The sequence below is a fragment of the Nicotiana tomentosiformis genome, chromosome 2, assembly GCF_000390325.3.
Source record: "Nicotiana tomentosiformis chromosome 2, ASM39032v3, whole genome shotgun sequence".
Classification (NCBI taxonomy): domain Eukaryota; kingdom Viridiplantae; phylum Streptophyta; class Magnoliopsida; order Solanales; family Solanaceae; genus Nicotiana; species Nicotiana tomentosiformis.
In genome coordinates this window covers 113,238,739-113,263,509 of record NC_090813.1, presented here as the reverse complement: position 1 = coordinate 113,263,509, position 24,771 = coordinate 113,238,739, and the positions used below count along the sequence as shown (strand labels likewise).

The following is a 24,771-nucleotide window of genomic DNA, read 5'->3' as shown; positions in this document are numbered from 1 at the left end:
ACCTTTAGATTCTTACAACCAGGGGCGGATTTAGGGGGCGGAAGGGACCCGAACCCCCTTCGTCAAAAAATTACACTGTATATATAAGGCAAAATCTGTTTTTTATATCTATATATTAAGTTTTGAACCCTCTTGACACAGCCCTAAAGTGTAGCTTAGTGGTCAAGGGTGTTCAAAATTTTTGAAAGGTCATACGTTCAATTCTCACTAGCTACGATCTTCTTGAACCCCCTTCGCATAGATCCTGGTTCCGTCACTGCTCACAACACCCACACTTTTGATAATATACCAACCCATATTTAGATATTCCATTGGATATCAGATGAGAATTAATAAGTTAACGCATTAGAGTTACCAGCTATATAGTTGATCTACATTTAGGACTTTTGTACTGAAAATACCAAAAACGCCATAGTGTAAATCTTACGGTATGATTTTATTTCTTGGTCTAAAGTATCAAATTTATAGCTATATAGCTATAAATTTTCTACTAGCTGTTGACTATCGTAACAAATTCATTAAAAGTGGTGTAGGTTGCATCTTTTTCAAGACTAAAAAAGACGAACTTGCCGTAAGTTTGAGCGCAGCTGATACTGCTGTAATAAATTATTATTAGGAGGAGATCACCTTTTTTCTTTTTCATTTTTCTAATGAAAATCAAAACTCACGCATGCATGTAACACGTTTCCACGTGATGATGTTTACGGTACAACTTTGATGGAGTAGTAAAGTATTACTTATTTTAAAAAAGAGTAATCATGGCCAAAGTTTAACAGGTTGGTGGAACAGTATATATGTCTAAGGTTCAATCATTCTAGTCCGCATTAACCGACTTAAAAGATTAGATTACTCGCATTACGTTACTAGCCCAATATCATATAAGTTTTGTCAAACAATATAGAGGAAAAATTGAAGGAGAAACACATGAATTTGATTGAGTTAATAACTTTAATTATTACACAAATGAATCATTTTTTAGTAACTAAACTTTAAGTTCTCAAATTAAGGAGAAAAAACAAATATAAAGGTCGATTCGAGTCTAGTAGGTTAAATTACACCCATACCACTCAATTCATTTTAATATAAAAAAACTTCATATTATCACGTCATATCAAAGTTAAATACTTATTCCACAACTAGTATTTATATTAAACTAAATAATTTAATTGTAGCAGTTAAAAATTAAAGTGATCATATATGTAATTTAGACATATATTTTACATTAATTGATTTGTTGTAAGCCCGTAAACACCTATTAATGGTTCAACTAATAACCCACATGTGAACTAATAATATATTGCATGAACTTGTACTTTTCGGATTCCTACCATTCTTTTCTATTGCTAAGTTTATATTTTGTTTTCATCGATCTATTGCTAAGACGATACCTAATTACTGACCGCATGCAAGTGCTACAGTTTCTGTTTCGTTTTAAACGTGATTCAAAATGTAGTGACTAAAAAGGCTAAAAAACAAAAGGCATGGAGCCCCCTAAGCACTTAAAAAAGTACTACTACAACTTGGAGCTGGCACCTGGACTGAGAGCGAATTACTGTACAACACAGTTTCCTTGTCTCCACATTGTCCACATTCACATTAACTGAATAGGAAAAGTTAGAAGGAATGTACTATTGAGACGGAAATCTGATTGCGGACCAAATATATCCCTTTATTTTCGAAAATAATCTAAAAATAACTTTTCTTATACTATTAGGTTATTTATACCCTTGCAGTCATATTTTGAGTTCAAATATACCCCTTATTTAAACGGAGTACATGCCATCGTCTTGTTGGTCAATTCTAAATATCTCTTAATTAATTAAAAAAACCTATTACCCATACCCGAAAAATAATTTTTTTACTAAAAACTAAAAAAAACGAAAATATTTTTTTTCCAGTTTTTACAAAAAAAAAACTGCTTTAAAAAAACAGAAAAATATTTTCTAAAACAATAGTTTTGTAAAAACTGAAGAAAAAAAAACTGAAAATCAATTTTCTAAAGCAATTAAAAACTGAAAAAACTGAAATATTTTTAACTAAAAACTGAAAAAAAAGAAAATATTTGTTTTTTCAGTTTTTACAAAAACATTGCTTTAGAAAATTACTTTTTAGTTTTTTCAATTTTTAGAAAAATATTGTTTTAGAAAATATTTTTCAGATTTTTTTAAAGCAGTTTTTTTGTAAAAACTGGGAAAATAAATATTTTTATTTTTTCCAGTTTTTAGTAAAACAAATTCAGTTTTTTTTTCAGTTTTTACAAACAAAAAAAAATTACTTTAGAAAATTAATTTTCAGCTTTTTTTTTTTTCAGTTTTTACAAAAATATTATTTTAGAAAATATTTTTTAATTTTTTTTAAAGCAGTTGTTTTTGTAAAAACTGGAAAATATTTTTTTATTTTTTTTCAGTTTTTAGTAAAACAATTTTAGTTTTTTTCCGTTTTTACAAAAAAATATATATATATATTTTTCGGGTATGAGTAATGGGTCTTTTTAATTAATTATGAGATATTTAGAATTGAGCAACAGGACGATGACACGTGTCCCTCCGTTTAAATGAGGGGTATATTTGAACTCAAAGTATGACCGAAGGAGTATAAATAACCCAATAGTATAACAAGGGGTATTCTTAGACCATTTTCGAAAGAATAGGATTATATTTGGCCCTTTGCCGATTGCCATTTTTACTCTACTAACTACTATAAATAGATCCATGTATTTCAAACTTGTATGCACAACCCTCTCTTATCCTTCTTCATTCTTAAATTATGGCAATGGCGAGAACTTGCAACAAGTCTTTCTGCAGCAACTATATGCTGCTAAAACCAGAGGAATGTAGTGTATTAGACTTGGCACGTATCTTGTTTTCCAGTAAAATACTGGGACAAAAAAATTTTGTAGACTGTCCTGATCAAGAAATGACTAAGGTGTCATTTCCACAAAGATGGATAATTTTTATTTCCATCATAGTCCAAAAGATTTTACAGTCTACTGCTAATCCTTTGGCAGGTTTTGGCAATGCTATTGAGCACTGGCTTAACCTTTTAAACGTTAACGGCGGCTTCTTCCGTCTTGTTTTCAACGCCTTAAGAGGTACACAAAAAAAAATTTACACTAAAATTTCATTTTATCTTTTAACTATAGCGCAAAACTATTTAATTTATATTTGTGATTTGTAGGTAAAGTTGTAGAGCCGGATAAGGAATCAGCGACTTTCTTGTCTTTTATTGGAAATATGGATAAAAGGGTTGAGCTAGATAATAAGAGTGTTGAACTTGGACGTAGAAGATACCATGAGGCAATAAGTATGATGGCTGCCAAAGCAGCTTACGAGAACAAAGCATATATTGAAACTACGGTCAAAGATCACTGGAAGGTAAATTAAACTAGCTATCATATTTTTCTCTTGTTTTTTTCTTGTAATGAAAAGGATATGTTTAGATCTTGCGTTCTCATGTTTCAATTTTATATATGCAGATGGATCTCTTGGGCTCCTTTGACTTCTGGAATGGTAAGTTACGTATATACTGTAGCAAACATTACAATTATATAATTCAAGCCAAAGAAAATAAAATTTGCAAGACTAGGGGTGTGTTGGTCGATCATGTGATTGGAAATATTTTTCTGAAAATTGTTTTTCTTGAAAAAAGCAATTTGTTATGGTGTTTGGCTGGTGATTGAAAAAAAAATGTTCATTGAAGATTAACTCAAACCAAAAACTAGTTGAAGGATTGTCCCAGATCAGACCAAATAACTCAGTCACAATCGATGTGGGACTCTGACACCTTGAGTATCAACCACTTGCAATCATCAACAATACTCGAATAGTGGCTATTGTCGTTAATTAATCTCTTTCAATTTGTATGGTAATCAATTTTTTTGTTATGGCGATTTCCAGGCTGAATCTTAAAGCTAAAAGTTCTGCACAAATATTTTAGTGATATGAATTAAAAATTAAGAGAAATTACAGGGAAAATGACTTATAATCATTAGTGAAATAAGTTAATTTTCCAATAACTTTATTCTAAAAATTTGACTTGGCCTCATTTGTCTCCCGTCGGAGTCTTAATATTTCAAATCTCAATCATTAAGTGCAATTATTTTTTTAGATTTGAATCTTAATAATTCAGATCTTAACCATTAAGTCTGTTTATTTTTTTTAATTTTACAACTATTTAATGAGTCTAAAAGATCTTAATGATTAAGATTTATATATAACATAGTCTTAATATTATTAAGATGTTATACATTCAAGAATTTATGTAAAATATGATATTTCACCATAACTCTTACACTTTTACCACTAATCACTACCACCACTGCTACTATTGTTCCCCACCATTATAGACTACCACCATCACCGGCACCACCCATTACTACCAATCCTCAGCCACAACCACCATCGTTGTCAAGCACGAATGTTATTTATCACTATCACTAGACATCAATTAAAGCCATCACCACCAATCACTATTACCACAATAACCATCGATCACCACTATATATCACCCATCGCAGTTATCAGTCACCACCACCATCAATCACCACCGTTAATTGCTACTGTTATCCACCATCTACTACCCATAATCACTACCATCAACCAACATCACCCACCAGCTACTACCCAATCAGCACCACAACCACAACATTTAGTCATCACCACCACTAATCACCATATACTTTTTTAAAAATATTTTACTAATAGAAAATTTTACTAATTAGGATTATTTGATTGGATTTACATTAATTAATGTTTAAATAAAGAAAAAAATGTATACATTCAGAGAAAACAAACGGTCTTAATTATTTAGTATCCAGATCTTAATATTCAAATGCGAATTCAAATTCAGACATTTTAATCTTAATACACACTAATATTCACATGTGTATTCAATGCCTAAATTTCTAAAACATAACGGATCGGATTTAATTTTTATTTTTTTTTCTTCTTCTCTCTTTTGATTTTTTCCTCATCTTTTTTATGGCTTCTACCAGATTATCAAGGAAAAGCAACAACACAAGCATTCGTGCTTCAAGATAAAAAGGTCGACCCCGAGCTTATTGTTGTGGCATTTAGAGGAACAGAATTCTTCAATTCCGATGATTGGATCTCAGACTTTGACCTCTCTTGGTATGAGATTCCTGGTATGGGCAAAATTCATGCGGGATTTTTGAAAGCTCTTGGGTTACAGAAGAACCTCGGATGGCCCAAAGATATTGTACAAACAGATAATAACCAGCCATCTCCAGCCTACTATTACTTAAGAAAATTGCTCAAGCAACTTCTACAGAAGAATGAAAAGGCAAAGTTTGTGGTCACTGGTCACAGTTTGGGTGGAGCACTTGCAATTCTATTTCCTGCAATATTGGCATTTCATAAGGAATCTTTGCTGTTGAAAAGATTAGAGGGCGTTTACACATTTGGCCAACCAAGAGTTGGAGATGCAAATTTCGGTGAATATATGAAGGAGCAATTAGCAAAACATGACGTTCCATACTATAGGGTTGTCTACAGCAATGACATGGTACCAAGATTGCCATATGATAATTCTACCTTCATGTTCAAGCACTTTGGAACTTGCTTATACTATAATAGCCTCTACAAAGAAAAAGTAAGTACTCTTTAATTTGAAGTTATATATATGGATAAGGCTGTCAAATTTAGCCCATGAAGATATAACTCGTTCAATATTGAAAATAAAGCACATTCCATTACAATAAGGCGAATCTATAGAAGACTAATTATACATATAACTAATAAGATCACACTCATTTATTGAATAGAAAAAAAAAATGTTTTACCTCCTTAATCTTTATCTATGTGAGTATATGTGATGATTATATATGCTGTTGGAATGTAGATTTTAAGTGAAGAACCAGACAAGAATGGGTTCTCTGTGTTACTGATTATACCAAAGATGTTAAATGCGGTATGGGAGCTGATCAGAAGCTTTATTCTTCCTCTGCCGTGTTTAGCCGGACGGAACTATAAGGAAGGTGGGCTTCTTCTTCTCACGAGGGTGGTAGGCTTGTTACTCCCCGGCGTACCAGCACATTGTCCTCAGGATTATGTCAATTCCACGAGGCTGGGATCATCTGTACATGAGCAGCTTTATGCTAATGGTGATGGACCAAAGTATCAAAAGATTGGCATTATCACATCTTAAGAATCTAGTCCGTATGTGCTTTTTTGTTCTTATTAATCTTTTTCCTTGCACCAATTTGGATTATATGGTATGTGTTTAGAATCTGAGCCATAATTTGAAATTTATGGGTTTGAGATTCTAGTCCGTTTAAGTTACTGTTCAAAATTAATAATTTGTATATTGAATACCCAAGACAAATATAGAGTATGGATTAGTATCACCATGCATGTGTCTGCAGTGCAGTGCTTATGTAACGCCCGATAAATAATACTCCTATTGTTGCTATTTTAGTTATTGTTTTGAGTTTTATGCAGTGATGATGTTAAAAAAGATATTCCTAGGAGTCACTTAAAAGCAGATAAACTTTATATGATAAACATTTATTAGGAGCCTAGAATTATAAATTGCAAATAGCCTGGTATAACAGACTAATGTTCTTTTAAACCATTGATCACTCTGTATAACTTAAATATATCCTTTCTGGTAATATAGATTCCTTAGGAATATCTTGGTAAAAAGGGAACCCGCCGTCGCTATAACCTCTGGCACACTACAACCTCTGTCACGGTCTCTGCCCGGATAAAGAAAATCTTTATTTAATCAGTGGAATGTGGAGCACGAGCACTTGGGTTCTAAACTTTGAAACTATCCTCGGTGGGAAGTCTTGTGGATCAGGAAGAAAAGATCTTAATTCCCTCACCGTATTTTAATCTATTGGCTTTACTAACATACATGTCAATCATGTTACTCAAAAAGCCGATTAACTAAGACTACCAGTTTGGCCTAATATATACACGCTATTTGTGTAATCAGACAATTATTTCTTGAAGATAACCAACATTCTTTTGATCTGGAAAAGATCCACATAGTGTGTATAAGTGGATTTCCACGGCATCACTCTTGGAATCATTTTGACGTCCCTTCACGAGCTTGTAGCGTGGGACACTTAAAAACGACCAAAAGACCTACACTTGCTGACAATACTAATACATGAATCTAACTTATAAAAACTGATCAGTGTAAATTTATCAGTTGTAACAAGTAACTTATCACCTTTTAATTTGTAGGTAACCAATTAATGATATTCTATATGGAAATTACTTACAATTGAGTTTTACGTGATGATGCAAAAAAAAATCAGCAAGCACTAGATATATAGTTAAATATAAGTAATGCTCCAGTATACTACAGTGCCAGCTGTTTGCACATCTCAAAGTCCATTACAATATTTGCCAGGCATGTCCAAACTGAAAGATGCTAAAGTGCCACTACTCCAACGCAACTTCCATAGATATTTAAAACTATATATAAGAGACCGGAAAGTTTCTTACTATAAGATTAAATCCGCTTTCTTCTTAAGCTAAATTAAAGTAGATCGTACTTATAAACGACCTTGGTTATTAATATATATTTGACGATATATACTGCTATGTTATCTCCATAAACAGAGTTTCAGAAAAACGCCAATTAATCACACACATCATGGATCGTTATAACAAGGTGGAGAAGGTGAGTAGCAACAAATACCTTCAACTAAAACCAGATGAAGCAAGTCTTTTGGATATCCTACGTATTCTCTTTTCCGGCAACCTTGAAAGCAAACAATTCATAGAATGTTTGAGAGTGAAAGAGACAGCTTTCGAGCGTCGAGGATACATCTTCCTCTGAGTGTCCGTGCAAAAAGCTCTTCAGTTCATCTCAAAGCCTCTGTCATTTTGCGGTTCAATTTCAGAGTTCTGCCTAAATCTTCTTGCTCGTAACCAAAGCCTTCTTACATTGTTATTGAGAATCTTGCAAGGTTAGACAACAACAGATATAGAGTCCATATTTAATTTGCCAAATTCCTGTTTTCTATTAGATCTACAAGTTATATATAAGAATTTCACGTATTTTTTGAATTGTTTTTTTTTTGGGCAATTCACACATAGTTCATTAATTACTTTAACGTAACATAAAGTAATTATGTGACTTTACTGTTATAGTGGATAAATTTACTAATATTGAAATTAACCCTGCGTTACTATTGGTAGGGAAGGTAGTGATGCCAGAAAAAGAGTCAGCCAGCTATCTATCCGCTATTGGATTTATAGATCCGAGAGTGGATTGTCATAAGAAGTTCAAACCTTGGGATAAAACATATGTTGTTGCACTTTCTGCAATTGCATCAAAAGTAGCTTACGAGAATAAAGCTTTTATCCGAGCTACCGTTGAAGATCAATGGAAGGTTGTCTAATTAACTTGTATCTCAGTATTTAAGATACTAATATGTTTGATTGGCAAGCTAGCTAGTTCTATACTTCCATTTGACATACTAGTTAATCACTATTTGGTTCGATCACTTCTTGATTCTACTAATCTGCACGAGTTTTGATTCTTTTGCAGATGGAATTACTGGGGGCCTACGATTTTTGGAATGGTATGATATTACGCATATAAACTAAAAAAAAAACAATTCATTAGAAAACTGTGCGCAAAATGTTAATAAAGTAGTGATCACAAGGATAGCTTTCATGGGGCAAATAGGTGCCAAATTCTATTTACATGCCATTAACGTATTCTTCAACTCTTTTCTTACTAATTGAGTCAAGTCGAAAGTGTAATCTAATGGAACAGAGGGAGGACAATCTCCCACGCAATATCTAAAAAGTAGAGTTTTTCTAACACAAATTGTGCTTGGCAGAATATCACCAAAAGAAATCGACTCAAGGCTTCATATTTCATGACAAAACTACCAGTCCGGACAGAATTATTGTGGCATTTAGAGGTACTGAACCCTTCAATTCAGATGACTGGAGTACAGATTTCGACATATCTTGGTACAAATTCCACAGCATGGGCAAAGTCCACAGCGGTTTCATGAAGGCTATGGGCTTACAGAAAGATGAAAGTTGGCCTCCCAATATACCACAAGATGACCAACGCCCAGTAGCATATTACACAATCAGGGAAAAACTAAGAGACTTCTTTCAGAAAAATAACAAAACCAAATTTGTTCTAACAGGGCACAGCTTAGGTGGTGCACTCGCAGTTCTTTTTGCAGCAGTTCTTGCATTCCACAATGAAGCTTTTATACTAGAAAGATTGGAAGCAATTTATACATTTGGGCAGCCAAGGGTAGGTGATAGCAAGTTCGGGGACTTCATGAAAGAACAATTCAGGAACTATGGCATTGAATATTATAGATTCGTTTACAGTCATGATATTGTTACCAGGTTGCCTTATGATAACACTACCCTGCTTTTTAAACACTTTGGGACATGCCTTTACTATAGCAGCATATATGAAGGAAAGGTGAGTACAACAAGAATGTCTTATGAATCAGTGTAATTTTAACCTATTATAGCAGGCAATATAACATTCCTCGTTTTCCAGGATACTGATCTCACTTTTCACATTATGTGCAACAGATCGTTTCAGAAGAACCAGACAGAAATTACTTTTCTGTGAGATCACTAATATCAAAGAGGGTGGACGCATTGTGGGAGTTGGTGAGAAGCTTTCTTCTTCCATATCTGTATGGAACAGAATACAGAGAAAGCTTGCTTCTTCAAGCACTTAGGTTGTATGGACTCCTATTTCCGGGCATGCCAGCTCATGGTCCCCCGGAGTATATTAATGCAATTTGTTTGGGCGATGCTACTTTATTTAAAGCTCCAAGATGATCTATATGATTCTCATCCACTTTTGATATCTTAGTGCAAAAAATGGATATTGTTTCTCCAATTGATCAAGAATTGTTCCATTGAGGTGAACAAAAGTTTGAGACTCTATTACTTTGTATTAAAACGTAGAATGTGTTATTACATTTATACTTTACTACTTTTAGGGTACGCGTTTCGCGCGTGTATCTATATCGATGAGTATATAACTTTGACAAATTATATTCATATTATTAATTAATATATTTAAATTACAAAGTAAACGTTCGAAAAAGTTAAATTCCATAAAATGATGAATACTAATTAGCTAGTTCAATAAAAGAAGAAATCATGTCTGCACAAATTTGATGCCATATTATGATTTGTAAAAGTTTTGTGACAAAATCTTGTGAAACATGTTTATTTCCATGATCAAATACTGAAAAAAAAAAAACTAACACAAAAATACTTTTATCACTTATGGATCTATATATATATTTGAGAGACTTAAGTCCGGTTACGTGGCATGCCTCTGTAAGCACGTAATTTTTGACCATATTTTAATTTCTTAACACTTTTTCGTATGTAAATATATTTCAAGTTTATCTACATATTTTAGCCTTTATTTCACCTTTTAGTAGTTTTATTTGATAAAATAAAAAAAATACAAAAAAAAGAGAGTTATATTTTTAAGATTATTAGTTTTATTTTCATTTACAAAGAAAGAAAAGTTTCAAAAAATATAGTTTTATCTAGTTTAGAACAATTTTTTAAGTTAGAGGTTTGAGTGTAGTAATTTTACCTTATTTTTTATTTATTTAGTAGTAACAGTATTTTATTCTAGTATTTTTTAATTCATCTTTTGTTTAAACAAAAAAAAAAGAACAAAAAGAATTAAGAAGAGAACCAAACAAAAATTGCCACATGTCAAAGATTCCTCTTATCTTTAGTAATAGATTTTGGCCTCACCTGCACACTCTACAGACGACACTCCACACAATTGAGAAAGATGCTTTCAACAATACACCCATCCTAATTATTCATTCACTCTAATCAATGACCTGACAACTATAAATACATAAGGACCTAAAGCTAAGAGAACCTGGAGTGTCGCTGCCTTCTCCAGGAGGACGTTATCTGCCTTAACAAAAAAAACACCAGCGACCCCGATTAGATCTCTGGTTCTCAAATTCTTGGAAAACCCAGCCGCACCCTACAAACAAAATAAAAACAGAAATGAGAGAAGATTGAGAGAGTCCGCTTGAGGCGTTTGGAGTTGACGAGTCCGAGGTGCCGATCGAGGTACGTTTGTGGCTTTTAGTTCTTGTTACTGCTTTGTCGCTTTTCGAACTTTCGTTGCTGCAATTGCGCATGTCATTCTTCAAACAACAAATCAATTAAGGAATCATTTTCAAGGTCCATATTTTTTCTCCTTACTTTTACCATACCTTTGGTGTTGATTATTATGTGATAGAATCACGTTTGAGGGGATTTGAATTCGTTACTTGGTTTTGAGTGAATCTGTCTGGTTTAGACACGCTAGATTGCGGTTTGATTTGATTTTCTGATCATTGATTTGGTATTTGACTTCTTGGAGTTTTCCACATGAATATGTGGCCTATTTGGTTAATCTTCTTATTTAAAATTCATTGTTTGAAGCCGTCCTAATTTGTTTGTTGATAAAAGATTGTTCGTGCCTCTTGAATAGGGTTTGAATTGATTGGTTTAATTCCATGTTTTATAATTATGGTTGGTAAGTTATGCTTTTACTATTTTACCTACAATGAGGTTTCCTTTGCTGGTTGAAGGCATAATTCTTTATTCATTTAGCTAAGTCACAAATGGGGGCATAAGAGAATTCCTTCACGTATTCTTTAGAATCCAAGCCTTGAAACATAAATCCAGATTTTGATAAGTATTTTTCTTCCGTTCTTGGCGTTTGCCTCTTCTAGCTTTGTGTAAAATTTGAAGTACTCTAGTGTTCTGTCCTTTTGTAAATGGTTTTAAACATGTTGAAACACTCTATTAAAGGAAAAGGTGTTTTCATAAGAGTATTATCTTAAGGTTTCGACGTCATATGGTTTGGAGCTTAAAATTGCAATGTCAGTGACGTTGATATGTTGATATTCATTTCCAGTCGTGAATCTTTCTTGTAGGGTAGTTTTAAAAATGGAAATTATGTAGTTAACTTTGCCAAGGTTGTGATTATTTTCCTCGCTTTGTGTTAGCGGGTCATTACGAGAAATTTTTCAGTTGGCAAATTGCCCATTCCTTGTTTGCATTTAGATATTGTATTTACATTTTAAGTATGCCTTTTATTTGCGCCTTTCTTTCTTTTGTGTTTTTGTCTGTTATGAATGCCATGTATCACGTTGTGCGTATTTCTTTTTATTGATAAATACGGGTTATAGGGTTGGGTTTAAAAAGTCAAGAGAATTTGAGCATGATTTAGAATTTTCCTTTTCTTTAGTTCCCTATTATTTGTTTATTTTGTTATAGTGTCCCCTAGGAGCATGCTAGGTCGTTAACGCTCGGGTAGACAAACTTTAAAATGCTTTAAGCACGATTAATAATAAATCATCGTGACTATGGGTACGGTTCCCGTGGCGTGGTCACGATACGTAAATCTCATTCGGGTGTGCATTTCATGTGACTTGGTCATAACTTCGAATAATAATAAAAGTTAACACATTGTAAATCGCGGGTGCGTTTCACGTGGCGCGATTCGCAATGTGTACAAAAACAAACGAGTGCGCGACATCGTGACTCGTTCAAATAAATTCCATAAACATTAAAATTGGCAAAAGGAATAAAATGCACATAGGTTCAAAATATGTAATAATTGAATAATTGAGCTAAGTGTAATTGTTAAGCGACCGTGCTAAAACTACGAAACTCGGGAGTGCCACATACCTTCTCCTGGGTTAACAGAATTCCTTACCCAATCTTCTATGTTCGCAGACCATAAAAATAGAGTCAATTTCTGTGATTTGGGATTTTAAAATAAACCGGTGACTTAGGACACCATAAATTATTCCAAGTGGCGACTCTGATCAATAAACAATCCCATTTCGATTAATGTCATTTTAATTGGACAAACTCCCTATCCCCTATCTCCCTCGGAAAAAAAGGAGATATGACAGTTCTGGCGACTCTGCTGGGGATAAAAACCCAGAATCTCTGGTTCAGGGTTCAGAATTCGAGCTTAGATGACTTTTATACTTGGTTTTTGTTTATTATCTAATTTTTTTTACGTGTTTGAGCCTAATGTGCTAATTGCTGCTCTTTACCGCTTTGATATTGTCGTGAACTGTATATAAACTGTTACGAAAACCCTTATTCTCTCTGAGTCTTCTAAATCTTCTGGGAAGCGTGCGCTTCGCGTGGCTTCTTTTCTGTTAGAGTCATACCCCTAATTTTAGAACGAGAATCGTACAAGTTGCAAAGCCGGTGAAGCTTCTGTATTTCCGGTACGCTGACCCCCTCCCCCCCCCCGGCTCGAGTTGTCTGCTCTAGTAAGCCTTGTCTAGAACTCCACACCGTAAAATTTAAACTTAGAATAACACAGCCTCATGTCGGATCCCTAGTAGGTACGTTTGCTTGCATCACGTGCATTTGACTTAGGGGACTCAACACAGGGGTTGAGTCCGTCTAGGATAGGTGTACCCAAAATTAAAGGACCATCCTGATGCATTATTTACGTGCTACTTATGCATTAATTTGCTTGGCTTGTATGTTGACCAGCTTCTTGAGTTAAAAAAAAAAATCAAAAAAATAGAAGAGAAAAACCAAAGAGTGAGATAGGATAGAAAAATGCCTAGTTTTGACAATCCCGGTATTCAAAAACAAAAACCCGTTACTCTATCAAAATTTCAAGAATAAAGATAGAAAAGCATTTCAAAACAAATCATATTTGTCTGTGCATCAAAATGACAGAACTACGCAGGTCTGATTCTCACCGGATGTGAGATACGTAGGCAAACCTCATCGGTTCCGGCCCACAATTTTTCAAAAATCCAAAAATATTTTTTTCTTTACTTCCTTCTTTAGAAAAGTCTTTCTCTGAGACCCCAATTTTAAAAAAATCTAAAAATATTTTCTTTTAATCTCTTCTAAAAAATCCAAAAATATCTTCATTCTTCTTCAAAAGTTTTTCTTTCGAAATTTGAAAAGAAAATTCAAGATTCAAAAAAATATTTTCTTTTTTAGAAGTCTTTCTTTCCTAAATTCAAAATAAAAGTCCAAAAATCAAAAAAAATATTTTTCTTCTTTCCGAAGTCTTTATATGTCTTTCTTTCGGAAATTAAAAAAAAAAATCAAAAGCCAAAAAAAATAGAGTTAGTTTATTTACTTTATTCCTGATCTTCCCGAACTACGCAAGATCTGATTCATGTTCCCACATAATACGTAGGCAACCTACATCGGGTTCGATCGAATCATTTTTGAAAAAAAAAAGAAAAAAAAGATGAAGTTGTGAGACGAGGGGAAAGAAAAGAGTGATAATCTGAAAGAAAAAGAGAGGAAAGAAAATGAGCAAACCGAGGAGTGTAAAGAGGAAAGAGAAGAGGGAGGCTAGAACAAGCAAATTGGGATGATGCCCTATGACTTTCGTATCCTCGAAGTCATTTTAGAACCGTTAACTGTGACTAGATGCATTGCACATAATGTGAGATTATCTTATGTTAAATGCCCTAACTCTAACGTGATGACTTCACTTTGTTCCTCTTTGTTGCTTCATTATAGCAGAAGGGTGGTTGGTTTGTGGTTCTTAAACTGGTAACTCTTCCCTACAACATAAAGTCGAAAGGCAATGGCGGATGACAACGAAATTGAGTTGGTTGATACTGGTGCCTAAAAGCAATTGTTTGAACGAGACACTGGGTTGGTTGAAGAGGTAAGGATGTTAAGACATCACATGGCGGATATGTATCAGGCTTGGATGACTGGGAAGGCACCACCCCCGCTACCACCTAGCTTCCTAGATGCTACCCTCACCCAAGCCCCGACCATATTGTCAGATGATCCACCATATTCTCCAGATTTTTCCGCTTATCATAGCTTTCCTAACCTCCGTAGTAGCTCCATTTTTCGTCCTCCAACTACATTTCCCAAAAATAGCCCTCATGTCATGTCCACTATTCCCACAATCACCACTTCTCAACAACCCCTCCTCAGGTCCAACAGTGAACACCAGTTCAAACCTCATGATGCCCAATATTACCCCCCGGAAGCGGTCCACCAGGTCCCAGACTTGTATAATCGTAACCCTCAGAATGAGCCTTATGTTGAAACTAAAAAGTCCACAGGAAAAGAAAGGCGGGATGAGATATCCAGAAAGCTGAAAGGCATAGAACAGTCCTTAAAGAACATGCAAGAGATAGGAAATCAGACTAACATGTCTTACAATAACTTGTGTATGTTCAGTGATGTTCATCTGCCCGAGGGGTTTAAAATACCAAAGTTTAACTTGTATGATGGGCGTGGAGATCCAATGGCCCACCCGAGGGGTTATTGCAGTGAAATGAGAAGTGTTGGCGGGAAAGATGAGTTGTTGATGGCGTATTTCAGTGAGAGCTTGAGTGGGGCAGCCTTGGAATGGTATACTCGTCAAGATGTCAGTAAGTGGTATGCATGGGATGACATGGCTCAAGATTTTGTTCGACACTTTCAGTACAATATAGCCATTATCACAGACCGCTCCTCCCTATCTAAGATGGAAAAGAAACCCGAGGAAAGTTTTAGGGAGTTTGGGCTCAGATGGAGGGAACAAGCTGCTCGGGTCAGTCCCCCGCTTGATGAAGAAGAAATGGTTAAAAAATTTCTACAAGCTCAGGGACCCACCTACTTCAGTCATTTGATCCCGACTTTAGGTCAGCCTTTCAATGACGTGGTAAAAATGGGAGAGATGGTAGAAGAAGGAATCAAGTCAGGCAAAATCATGAGCTATGCTGCATGGAAAGGTAATATAGAAGACATTCAGAACATCTTGTTAAGTTTGGGTAGAAGGAAGAGAAATAGAAAAGATGTTGAGCCTCACCAACGATAAGATCTAGCGGGCGTTCTTGCTCAACGCTTTCAGCCTCAACATCGACCCCATGAATATCCTCGTACTCCAGATAATCCTCCCCAATGCTACTTCTCTCCACAAAATCCCCAAAGTCATACCTCACCCTCCTAATACTCTATCTATAATGCACCGCCATATGCTCCACATCCACAACACCCGCAACGGTCGGCACCACCTCCACAAATGTCTTACCCACCTCTACAAGTATATCAACCACCTACCCACAAGAGGTTCCAACCGAAGCCTGAGTATAAACTGAAAAGGCAGCAACAAAAGGAAAGTCTTTCACTCCTATTGGAGAATCATATGCCAGTTTGTTCCAAAAGTTGAGGCAATCGGACATGTTGAAGCCGATTTAGATAAAAATACCGAACCCTCTTCCAAAGAATTTTGATTATTCTCAAAGGTGCGCATGCTGCTCTGATGCCCCGGGGCACACCATAGAAAAGTGTTGGCATCTGAAAAGAGCAGTCCAGAAGCTTATTGATGCAGGTGACATTACCGTGCAAAATTCAGTCACAGCGGATACTAGCCAAAGTCCTTTGTCTGTTCATAATGAGACGCATATAGTGGGTATGATTTGTGTTGAAAAGGAATATGAGAACTCTTCTGAGCTCCTTGGAGGGCTACTTGCCGTAAAGTTTTCAGCGCTATCAGTCTCGGTTCCAGAAGTTGATCTTAAGAACGAGTCGGCAAAAGGGACCCAAAAGCTATTCGATGAGGTCAATGTGATTGAAATTGGTAATGGTCTTGGTAATATTGATGTGGAACTCAGTGGCTAAGATGCCGAGCTTGGTAATTGGAAATATGTTCCTTTCTTGGCTAGCTAGGAAGGAGTCTTGGTGGTTTTTTTTTGTTGTCATTTCTGTTTGTCCGGGTTATTTCAGGGTTGCAATCCGGATATTGTCTTGTGACTCAAACCCTTTTATCCTTTTGTTTTTCCTAGTTCGTTTAGTTGTAGTAACTCATCTAGTGTTATCTAGGATTGTTTCGGGGTTGTAACTCAAGTTTATTTTGCTTGTTTTTGTTGTTCACACTTTTTCACCATCAGTTTAATGTAATCTCCGTTTTCTATTATTTCTTGTCCGTTTTGTTTAGTTTTTTTCCCTTTTAATAAGTCTTTCCATGCTGACTCTAGTGACATGACATGCATGCATAATTCTCAGCCTGGTCTTAAAAGTTAGTCTAATCATGAAACAATGAAACAAGGTTTGATGATGACATAGACATTTGAGGGAAATAAGAAAAGATTTGGACATTTTGAGATCATTTAAAGACCTAATTGTGTGAAACTGGGGCAAATAGTTTGGGAAGTTAATAGAACGACAAGAATTTGTTACAAGAGAGTGCGTCCCAGACAGTTGAAGCAAGCAACTCTGAGTTCAAGTGCACCTCAAGTAACAAGATAAAGTCAAGGGAGTTTGTCCCAAACTGATGGAAGGTGTCCATTGCGAAGAAGAAATCACCCAACGAGAGTTCTGTACTTGACAAGGCACTAAAAAAGATGGAGGGCATATCTGTGATATCAATATCGATGCTGCAAAAGAAATGTTGTGCATGATCTTCATTTTTCCTCCTCAAGTTGCATGTGTTGTACCCTTTTGAGCTTATGCTAATTTCTTTGACCTCCCCTCTTTTGGAATCAAGTTACAGTAGTAAAAAAAAAAAAAAGAAGAGAAAAAGTCCATGTCCCCATAGGTTTGTTTTAGAAAGTTCATTCCAAAAGAAAAATTCAAAAAAAGGGATTAAAAAATTAAAAAAAAAGAGAAAAAAGAAAGAAAAAAAAAGAAAAAGAAAAATAGCAACAACAAAAAGTATTCTTTTAAACTACGTTCGACCTGATTCTTGTCATCACAAGATACGTAGGTAGCCTTATGGTTCAGTCGCACTAAATAAAATATTTCATAATCCCACGAAGTTAAGAGTGGGCAGTTTTCTTAGAAATTCCATTTCAAAAAAAAAAGAATCAAATTATTTTGTTTTAGAAATTGGGGCAAAGTTTTAAAATGGATTTCAAAAGTTGTAAATAAATTAACCCTGTTGTTTTGATTATTTTGAGCCTTCATGATATTTTTTCTTTCTAACCCCATCCAAAAGCCATGTTACATTCCAAAAAGACCTCCCAGATAATCTTTGAGAGTGCCGGGATAGACATGCTAGGAGCATATGCTGTTTGTACTATGGTCAATGCCTTGCCATCTGCAGAATCAGAGAAGATAAGAAGAAAAGAACAAGATGAGAGAGTCTTATTGGTAAAAACCCTCACGGGCACCATAAGGCGACGGTGAGTTGAGAGAAAAAGCAAAATAAGATAGGCTTGATGGTGAAAACCCTTCGGGCACTACAAGTCGAATAAGGATCGTGAATCAAACAAGGTAATTGGAGCGTTGAAGCCAGTTTCACGGTTTAGAGGTACAACAAGAGTTGAAGATCATACTTGCGTGACAGATCATGCCACTTAATCCAAAATACATGTCATGGTCATTAGAGTTGGTATCCACATTTTATAGGCTTCAACTTGGTAATTTTCTTGTTAGGTGACTTGGTCATAACTTCGAATAATAATAAAAGTTAATACATTGTAAATCGCGGGTGCGTTTCACGTGGCGCGATTCACGTCAGCAAATCGTGCCTAATAGCTACAACTTGATGGAAGTTTAAGTGTTCAATAGGTACAAGTATCAATTAAGGCGTTCAAGTAAAAATTGGAGCCAAGTTTAAGTGGGCCTTTATGTATTTGGCCTTGTTTATTTATTTTAGAAATGGGTTGGACCCCACAATATCTCCCTTAATTTTGATTATTCTTTTTCATTCCAAGTCTTGATCTCAACTTCTGAAAATTTTCAAACTTGAGAGGCTTTGTGAAGATATCTGCAGCTTGATCATGAGACTTCACATATTTGAGCTGGACTTCTGTCACACCTCCTTTTTTCCGAGGGGATAGGGGAGTTTTTCTAATTTAAGTGACATTAATCGAAATGGGATTATTTATTAATTCAGAGTCGCTTGAAATATTTATGGTGTCCCAAGTCACCGGTTTATTTTAAATCCCAAATCGAGAAAATTTAACTATGTTTAAATTCTGCGAAAATCAGAAGACCGGGTAAGAAATTTTGTTAACCCGAAAGAAGGTGTTAGGCATTTTTGGATTCCGTAATTTTAGCACGGTCGCTTTAATCATACCTGGCTTAATTACGTGTCTTAGAACCTATGTGCATTTTCCTTTTACCGCTTTTAATTATGGCGTTTATGGATTTATCTTTGAAACGGATCACATGTGTGCAGATCCGCTTTATTTTGGGGCACTCAAATTATGTCACGCGTACGTATACACAATTAATCACGCTTTATTAATTATTAAGATTGTTTTGGCCAAAGTCGCGCGAACGCGTACTTTGATTTATTTTGGAAATCATAATTATATTACGCGAACGTATACATGATCACGATAATCGATTAAATGCGCGCCTAAAGCATCCTAACGTATGTTCACAAATTGTTCAACATTTAGCTAATTCCAAAGTATAGTTAAGTAGGAGAGTCTAATTTTAATCCTAGGGAACGAACTTATGCTCACAGGGAAATATCTTATTCCAATTAACAGTGTTTGCTTTAAGGAACCTATGGGTCATTAAAGGCTCTTTAGGTGGGGCATAACGTTTGGGGCCAGCCCACAACTCATGCTTGAGTCCACTTGAACTCTGGGGGGAGGGAGGGTCTGGAATTTCGGGATAAACGACCCTCTAAACGCAATCATTTATGACTTTTTGCAAATCTAGGGATGGTAAGGGAGCAATCGAATAATAGCAACATTATAATCCAAAAGTCCAATTTCATACGCCTCAGATATCAATCAATCTAAGAGTATCGTTGCCTTAAAACACAAAATAAAAATTAAACATATAACAAAAAACCAAGCTTCAAATCTAATGAAGTTATATAAAACGAGATAATGAAAAGAAAAATTAGTACATCACTGTGACTATTCCTATCAAATACAACCTTAACCACCGAAGAAAAATATGAAGACAACCCTGTTATGATTTCAAGATTCTTAATGCCTAGACCCTATCAACCCTCAAACTCGACCAACTGTTGATCAAATTTGAAGACTGATAAACTTTAACTCAACAAATGCTTCTTTAAACATGGCTGATGAACTAGACAAACCAAACTAAATTCCAAATCAGGGAAAGAACAAATTCTATTTCAAAGCAACTTATTTAACCATGCTTAAGTAGTGACCGAACCAAATAGTGGATTAACAAGAAAACGAAGTTGATTTGCCATAACTGTTTTTACTACTTAATTTTCTAACATGTATATGAATTCATCACACAAGCTATTTCGACCTAAACTCACATTTACATTCATGAAGGAACATCCCAGCATATACATCAACCAACAAACCAAGAGAGTTTTAAGAACATAATCCCAACATCAATTACATGGCTTGAAGTCAGATCATATACCTTAAAATGCAGTAATGTAGCTCATAACTCATAGTCATATTCCAACAGTAATTAAACAACACATAGTTTAACAAACAACAAACAATAGTCACAAACTCAAACTTGACAGAGTAAACAAAACACTTTTGTAATTCAAGCAAAAGCTGAAGTTTACATTATTTGATCAAGGGTAATACCTCAGTAGCAGTAAGAAGCAAAGGAACAGAAAATAAGTCTCTGAACTTGAGAAAAGAGTAACAACGAGAAACCAAGCAGCAACAGAAAACCAACTAGAACAAAGAAACAGCGGCAAATGAAGTTAAAGAAAACCCAACTTCAAGAACCCCAGAAAGTTTTTCTACTCCGAGATGAAGATGAATGGAATGTAATTTTAAAAATGTAGTCAATTTCTGTGTAAAACAATCTCCAAATGAAAAAGTGGTGAATTTTCAGTGTTTTTTCTCTTGTCCAAAATCCTCCCCCAGAATATGAGGAAGAGTCCCTTTTTATAGAATGTAAGAGGTGTCTCGTATGAGGGAGAGAGAGTGTGAGAATATTCTGCCAGCTCCCTAAAAATCAGGGAATTAGTATCTTTTTGTAACAGAAAGATGGACAGTTGTCTCTTTCTAGAGTTTTCCCTCATTTTCCAAAATATTCTTTTAGGTTAAAAACTTGAAATTCCCACATATTTCCTGCTAATTACCACTCTACCACACAATTGCCTGGGCTGTTTAATCAACCGGCCCAAACCCCTTTTTGTTGGAACCCCTGTCAAACAGGCCCAAACTATAATCGGCCAATTCAGACCCAACAAACATGAAGGAGGTAAGATACAATCTACTACCGGCTCAAACAACTCTAAATGTGCGATTTAAACTTAAATAATCATGAGATCAATTCTAAACTAATAAACACAAGATAAAAGTTATGATAAAAAGAAAGAAAGTTTAATTAATCCTGATTGACCTAAACATCCAATATTAAACTCAAAAATTACTTAGCAAAACAATTATTAGAAAATGAGAAAGAAAAGACTACCAGCACTAAAAATGGGAAAATCCGGGCACGTGAACGTTCTCACCGGTTAGGGGTAAGTCGACCGGATTCCGGCGACTTTGAAGTGAACTAAAACTTACATTAATCAATTGCTCTTGACAAGAGCAATTGATCAATGTCAGTTTCAACTCACGATAGTGAAGAAATCAGAAGGAAACGAAGCAGGTTTTTCTGGCCACTTTTAGATCTAAAGTTCAGGAATTTTGGGTGTTTCTTTGGGAAAATTAAACAGAGATATGAGATGAGGGGAATGTGGTAGTTGTCTGGTGAAGTTTTGGGCGTGTTTGGAGGTCGTTTTGTAGTGCTAGAATAGTGACCACCGATGGAGGTTTGTGGGAGTTTGGGGGCGGCTAGGGTTAGGGGTTTGAGAGATGAAGGGAAGGGGGGGAGTTTTGGGGTTGGGGGGGTAGGGGGTTCGGACATATATAATGGAAATGGGAGTTCAGTTCCCAACCGTTGGATGGGGTAAAATGAACGGATGAGATGGGGTGTGACAAAACAACGTCGTTTGGATTTTAAGTGAGGGCTGGAACGGACTGGGCTTGGGGCGAGTTGGGTTTAAAGGGAAATTGGGCCAACGAAAAGGTTTTGGCCCAATTCGGAAACAAACACATCCTTTTATTTATTATTTTATTTTTTGAATTTTTAAATCCTAACAACATTAATTATAAACCTAAGTTGGGTTCGAAAATAATACAATTTGTGGAATTGAATTAATTATCTATTTCTAACATTAAAATAATTATTTAACTTAAAATTAATGAAAAGAAAATACTAATTTTTAAACTAAAAACTAAATTTGTAAAACGACCATTTTTTGTGATTTTTATTTAATAGTGCAATTAACTCACGTAATTAAATCCAAAATACAATTAAGACCTAAAATGTTATGCAATGAATATTTTAGATATTTTTTTTTTTTTGTATTTTTCTATGATTTTTAAAAATATCAAACATGCAAGCAACAATTAAGAGAAAATTCATAAAAATTCTATAAAAATTAAAATCTGTTTTCGTGGATTTTGTAGGAGTATTTTTAGTCGGGCAAAAATCACGTGCTCACAACTTTCTTCTTGGCAATGGATTCTCTAATAAAGTGATACCTTGTATCTATATGGTTGCTTCGATCATGATACACTGGATTCATTGCGAGTGCTTATGCGGATTTTTTGTCAATACAAATCTCTGTAGCTTTAATCTGTTATAAATTGAGCTCCTTCAATAATCTTCACAGCCAAATAGCAGGACATGTACAGGATATTGCTGCTACATATTCAGTTTCACAAGTCGAGAGAGTAACAATTGATTATTTCTTTGAACTCCGAGAAATAACAGAATCACCCAAGAAAAACACAAAATCGGTTGTGCTTTTTCTATCATCAATATTTCCAGCATAATCACTATAATAAAATCCTACAAGATTGAAATCACTAGAAGAAAAGTAAAATAGCCCAAAATCAATCGTACCTTTTAGGTAATGAATTATTCTTCTAGTGACTTTCAAGTGAGTGGAGTTAGGAGCTTCCATGAAGCGACTTACTACTCCAATTGCAAAGAGTATATCTTGCATAGTACAAGTCAAGTACCTCAAATTTCCCACAAGACTTTTGAAAAATGTGGGATCCACTTTTTCTCCTTCATTAAACTTGGACAATTTTGTCCCACTCTCCATCGGCGTGTTCACAGGGTTGCAATCGAGCATGTTGAACTTCTTCAATATCTCTTTCGTATAGCTTTCTTGAGAGATAAAAATTCCATCCTCTATCTGCTTCACTTCTAGGCCCAAGTAATATGACATGAGCCCTACGTCCGTCATCTCTAACTCACGGGACTTATCTTTCTTAAAAGCTTCAAACAAACTTGGGTTATTACTGTAAAAATAAGTTCATCAACATAAAGACAAACAAGCAAGATATCTGCATTAGTATGAACTTTAAGGTAAAGAGCATATTCATGGAGACAAAGAGTAAATCCATTGTCTTGAAAATACTTCTAGATGAAACTATTCCATTCTCATGGGGCTTGCTTTAATCCATATAAAGCTTTCTTCAACCGCAACACTTTATCTTTATGGTTTTTGACCACAAAGCCTAATGGTTGTTCAGCATAGGCTTCTTCTTTAAGATAGCCATTCAAAAAGGCTGACTTGATGTTTAGTTGATGGATCTTCCACTTCATTTGCGCCGCCAAAGAGATGAGCAAATGAATTATCTCCATGCATGCAACAGGTACATAAGCTTCTTCATAGTCAATGCCTCGCCTTTGCTTGTAGCCTTTAGCCACAAATCGTGCTTTGTATCTCTCCACTTCTCCATCAACATTCTTTTTTGTCTTGTATTTCCATTTCACTCCAATTGCTCGTTGTCCCTTGGGAAGAGTTATTAACTTTCAAGTGTTGTTCTTCTCTATTGACCCGATCTCATCCTCCATGGCTTGTCTCCACCTTTTGTCTGTAACAGCTTCATCAAAGTTTATTGGTTTACTATCAGAAAAAAGACAACATAAAAAATCAAAATTAGTAACTTCTTCTGTGACCTCATAGAGCTCTTGAATACTCCTCATCCTTTGCAACTGTTCATTTGAACTTTCTCGAGAAGAAGGAGATGCAACATTGGTTGGAGAAGGAGGTGGAGTTGTATTCTGCACAGGTTCCCCGGTCTCTGGTTCTTCTTCATCACCAAAATATGGAAGAAAATCATATGAAGTTTCTTCCTAAGCTTCCCAATTCCATGCCAATTCTTCATCAAATTCAACATCGCGATTTACCACTACTTTTCTGCTACTTGGGTTGTATAACTTGTAGCCTTTTGAACTCGTATCATAGTTAACAAACACATGCTTGACACTTCGATCATCAAGTTTCGCTCTCCCTTGTTGTGGCACATGAGCATAGGCTATACTCCCAAAAATTCGTAGGTGCTTGACACTTGATTTTCTTCCACTCCATGCTTCTTGGGGATTTTTATCTCTAACATTTCTTGTTGGAGACCTGTTGTTCATATAAACTGCACAAGAAATAGCTTCAACCCAAAATTCATTGGGCATACTTTTTGCTTTCAACATACATCTAGCCATATTAAAAATTGTTCGATTCTTTCTCTATGCAACTCCATTTTGTTGGGGTGAATAAGGTACCGTTAGAGGGCGACGAATTTCATGAGACTAACAAAAGTCATTAAATTCTTTTGAAGTGAATTCGCCTCCTCTATCGGACCTTAAAGCTTTTATTTCATAGCTACTTTCTTTTTCCACAAGTACTATAAAAATTATAAAAGCAGCAAAAGCTTCAAATTTTTGGTTCAAAAAATAAACCCAAGTCTTTATGCTAAAGTCATCAATGAAAAGTAAAAAGTATTTACTTTTACCAAAGGAAGATGGATTGATTGGTCCACACACATCAGTGTGAACAAGCTGG

The 24,771-nt window shown here is 35.2% G+C and overlaps 3 protein-coding genes across 3 annotated transcripts; 2 read left to right on the top strand and 1 right to left on the bottom strand.

Annotated features, from left to right (window-relative positions):
- The first annotated feature begins 2,723 nt into the window (after positions 1 to 2,723).
- On the top strand, positions 2,724 to 6,434 carry LOC104085502 (triacylglycerol lipase OBL1-like). Its single transcript, XM_009589552.4, has 5 exons — positions 2,724 to 3,091; positions 3,178 to 3,374; positions 3,476 to 3,509; positions 4,994 to 5,610; positions 5,860 to 6,434. Exons 1-5 carry the CDS (start codon positions 2,767 to 2,769, stop codon positions 6,163 to 6,165), a joined length of 1,479 nt encoding a protein of 492 aa, XP_009587847.1. The 5' UTR covers positions 2,724 to 2,766; the 3' UTR covers positions 6,166 to 6,434.
- A 1,047-nt stretch (positions 6,435 to 7,481) lies between these two features.
- LOC104085501 (triacylglycerol lipase OBL1-like) lies at positions 7,482 to 10,031 on the top strand. Its single transcript, XM_009589551.3, has 5 exons — positions 7,482 to 7,942; positions 8,175 to 8,368; positions 8,527 to 8,560; positions 8,825 to 9,435; positions 9,552 to 10,031. The coding sequence occupies exons 2-5, from the start codon at positions 8,186 to 8,188 to the stop codon at positions 9,804 to 9,806; spliced, it is 1,083 nt and encodes a 360-aa protein (XP_009587846.1). The 5' UTR covers positions 7,482 to 7,942; positions 8,175 to 8,185; the 3' UTR covers positions 9,807 to 10,031.
- A 12,631-nt stretch (positions 10,032 to 22,662) lies between these two features.
- LOC138905422 (uncharacterized mitochondrial protein AtMg00810-like) lies at positions 22,663 to 23,172 on the bottom strand. The gene has a single exon (XM_070193946.1). It carries the CDS (start codon positions 23,170 to 23,172, stop codon positions 22,663 to 22,665), a length of 510 nt encoding a protein of 169 aa, XP_070050047.1.
- Positions 23,173 to 24,771: the final 1,599 nt, after the last annotated feature.

What these genes read in the sequence shown, in the direction of transcription:
- LOC104085502 (XM_009589552.4), top strand. Translation starts at nt 2,767, where the DNA reads ATGGCAATGGCGAGAACTTGCAACAAGTCTTTCTGCAGCAACTATATG. An exon ending in CGGTCAAAGATCACTGGAAG is followed by an intron (nt 3,375 to 3,475) that starts GTAAATTAAACT and finishes TTATATATGCAG; the next exon opens with ATGGATCTCTTGGGCTCCTT. An exon ending in ATAGCCTCTACAAAGAAAAA is followed by an intron (nt 5,611 to 5,859) that starts GTAAGTACTCTT and finishes GTTGGAATGTAG; the next exon opens with ATTTTAAGTGAAGAACCAGA.
- LOC104085501 (XM_009589551.3), top strand. Translation starts at nt 8,186, where the DNA reads ATGCCAGAAAAAGAGTCAGCCAGCTATCTATCCGCTATTGGATTTATA. An exon ending in CCGTTGAAGATCAATGGAAG is followed by an intron (nt 8,369 to 8,526) that starts GTTGTCTAATTA and finishes ATTCTTTTGCAG; the next exon opens with ATGGAATTACTGGGGGCCTA. An exon ending in GCAGCATATATGAAGGAAAG is followed by an intron (nt 9,436 to 9,551) that starts GTGAGTACAACA and finishes TATGTGCAACAG; the next exon opens with ATCGTTTCAGAAGAACCAGA.
- LOC138905422 (XM_070193946.1), bottom strand. Translation starts at nt 23,172, where the DNA reads ATGACGGACGTAGGGCTCATGTCATATTACTTGGGCCTAGAAGTGAAG.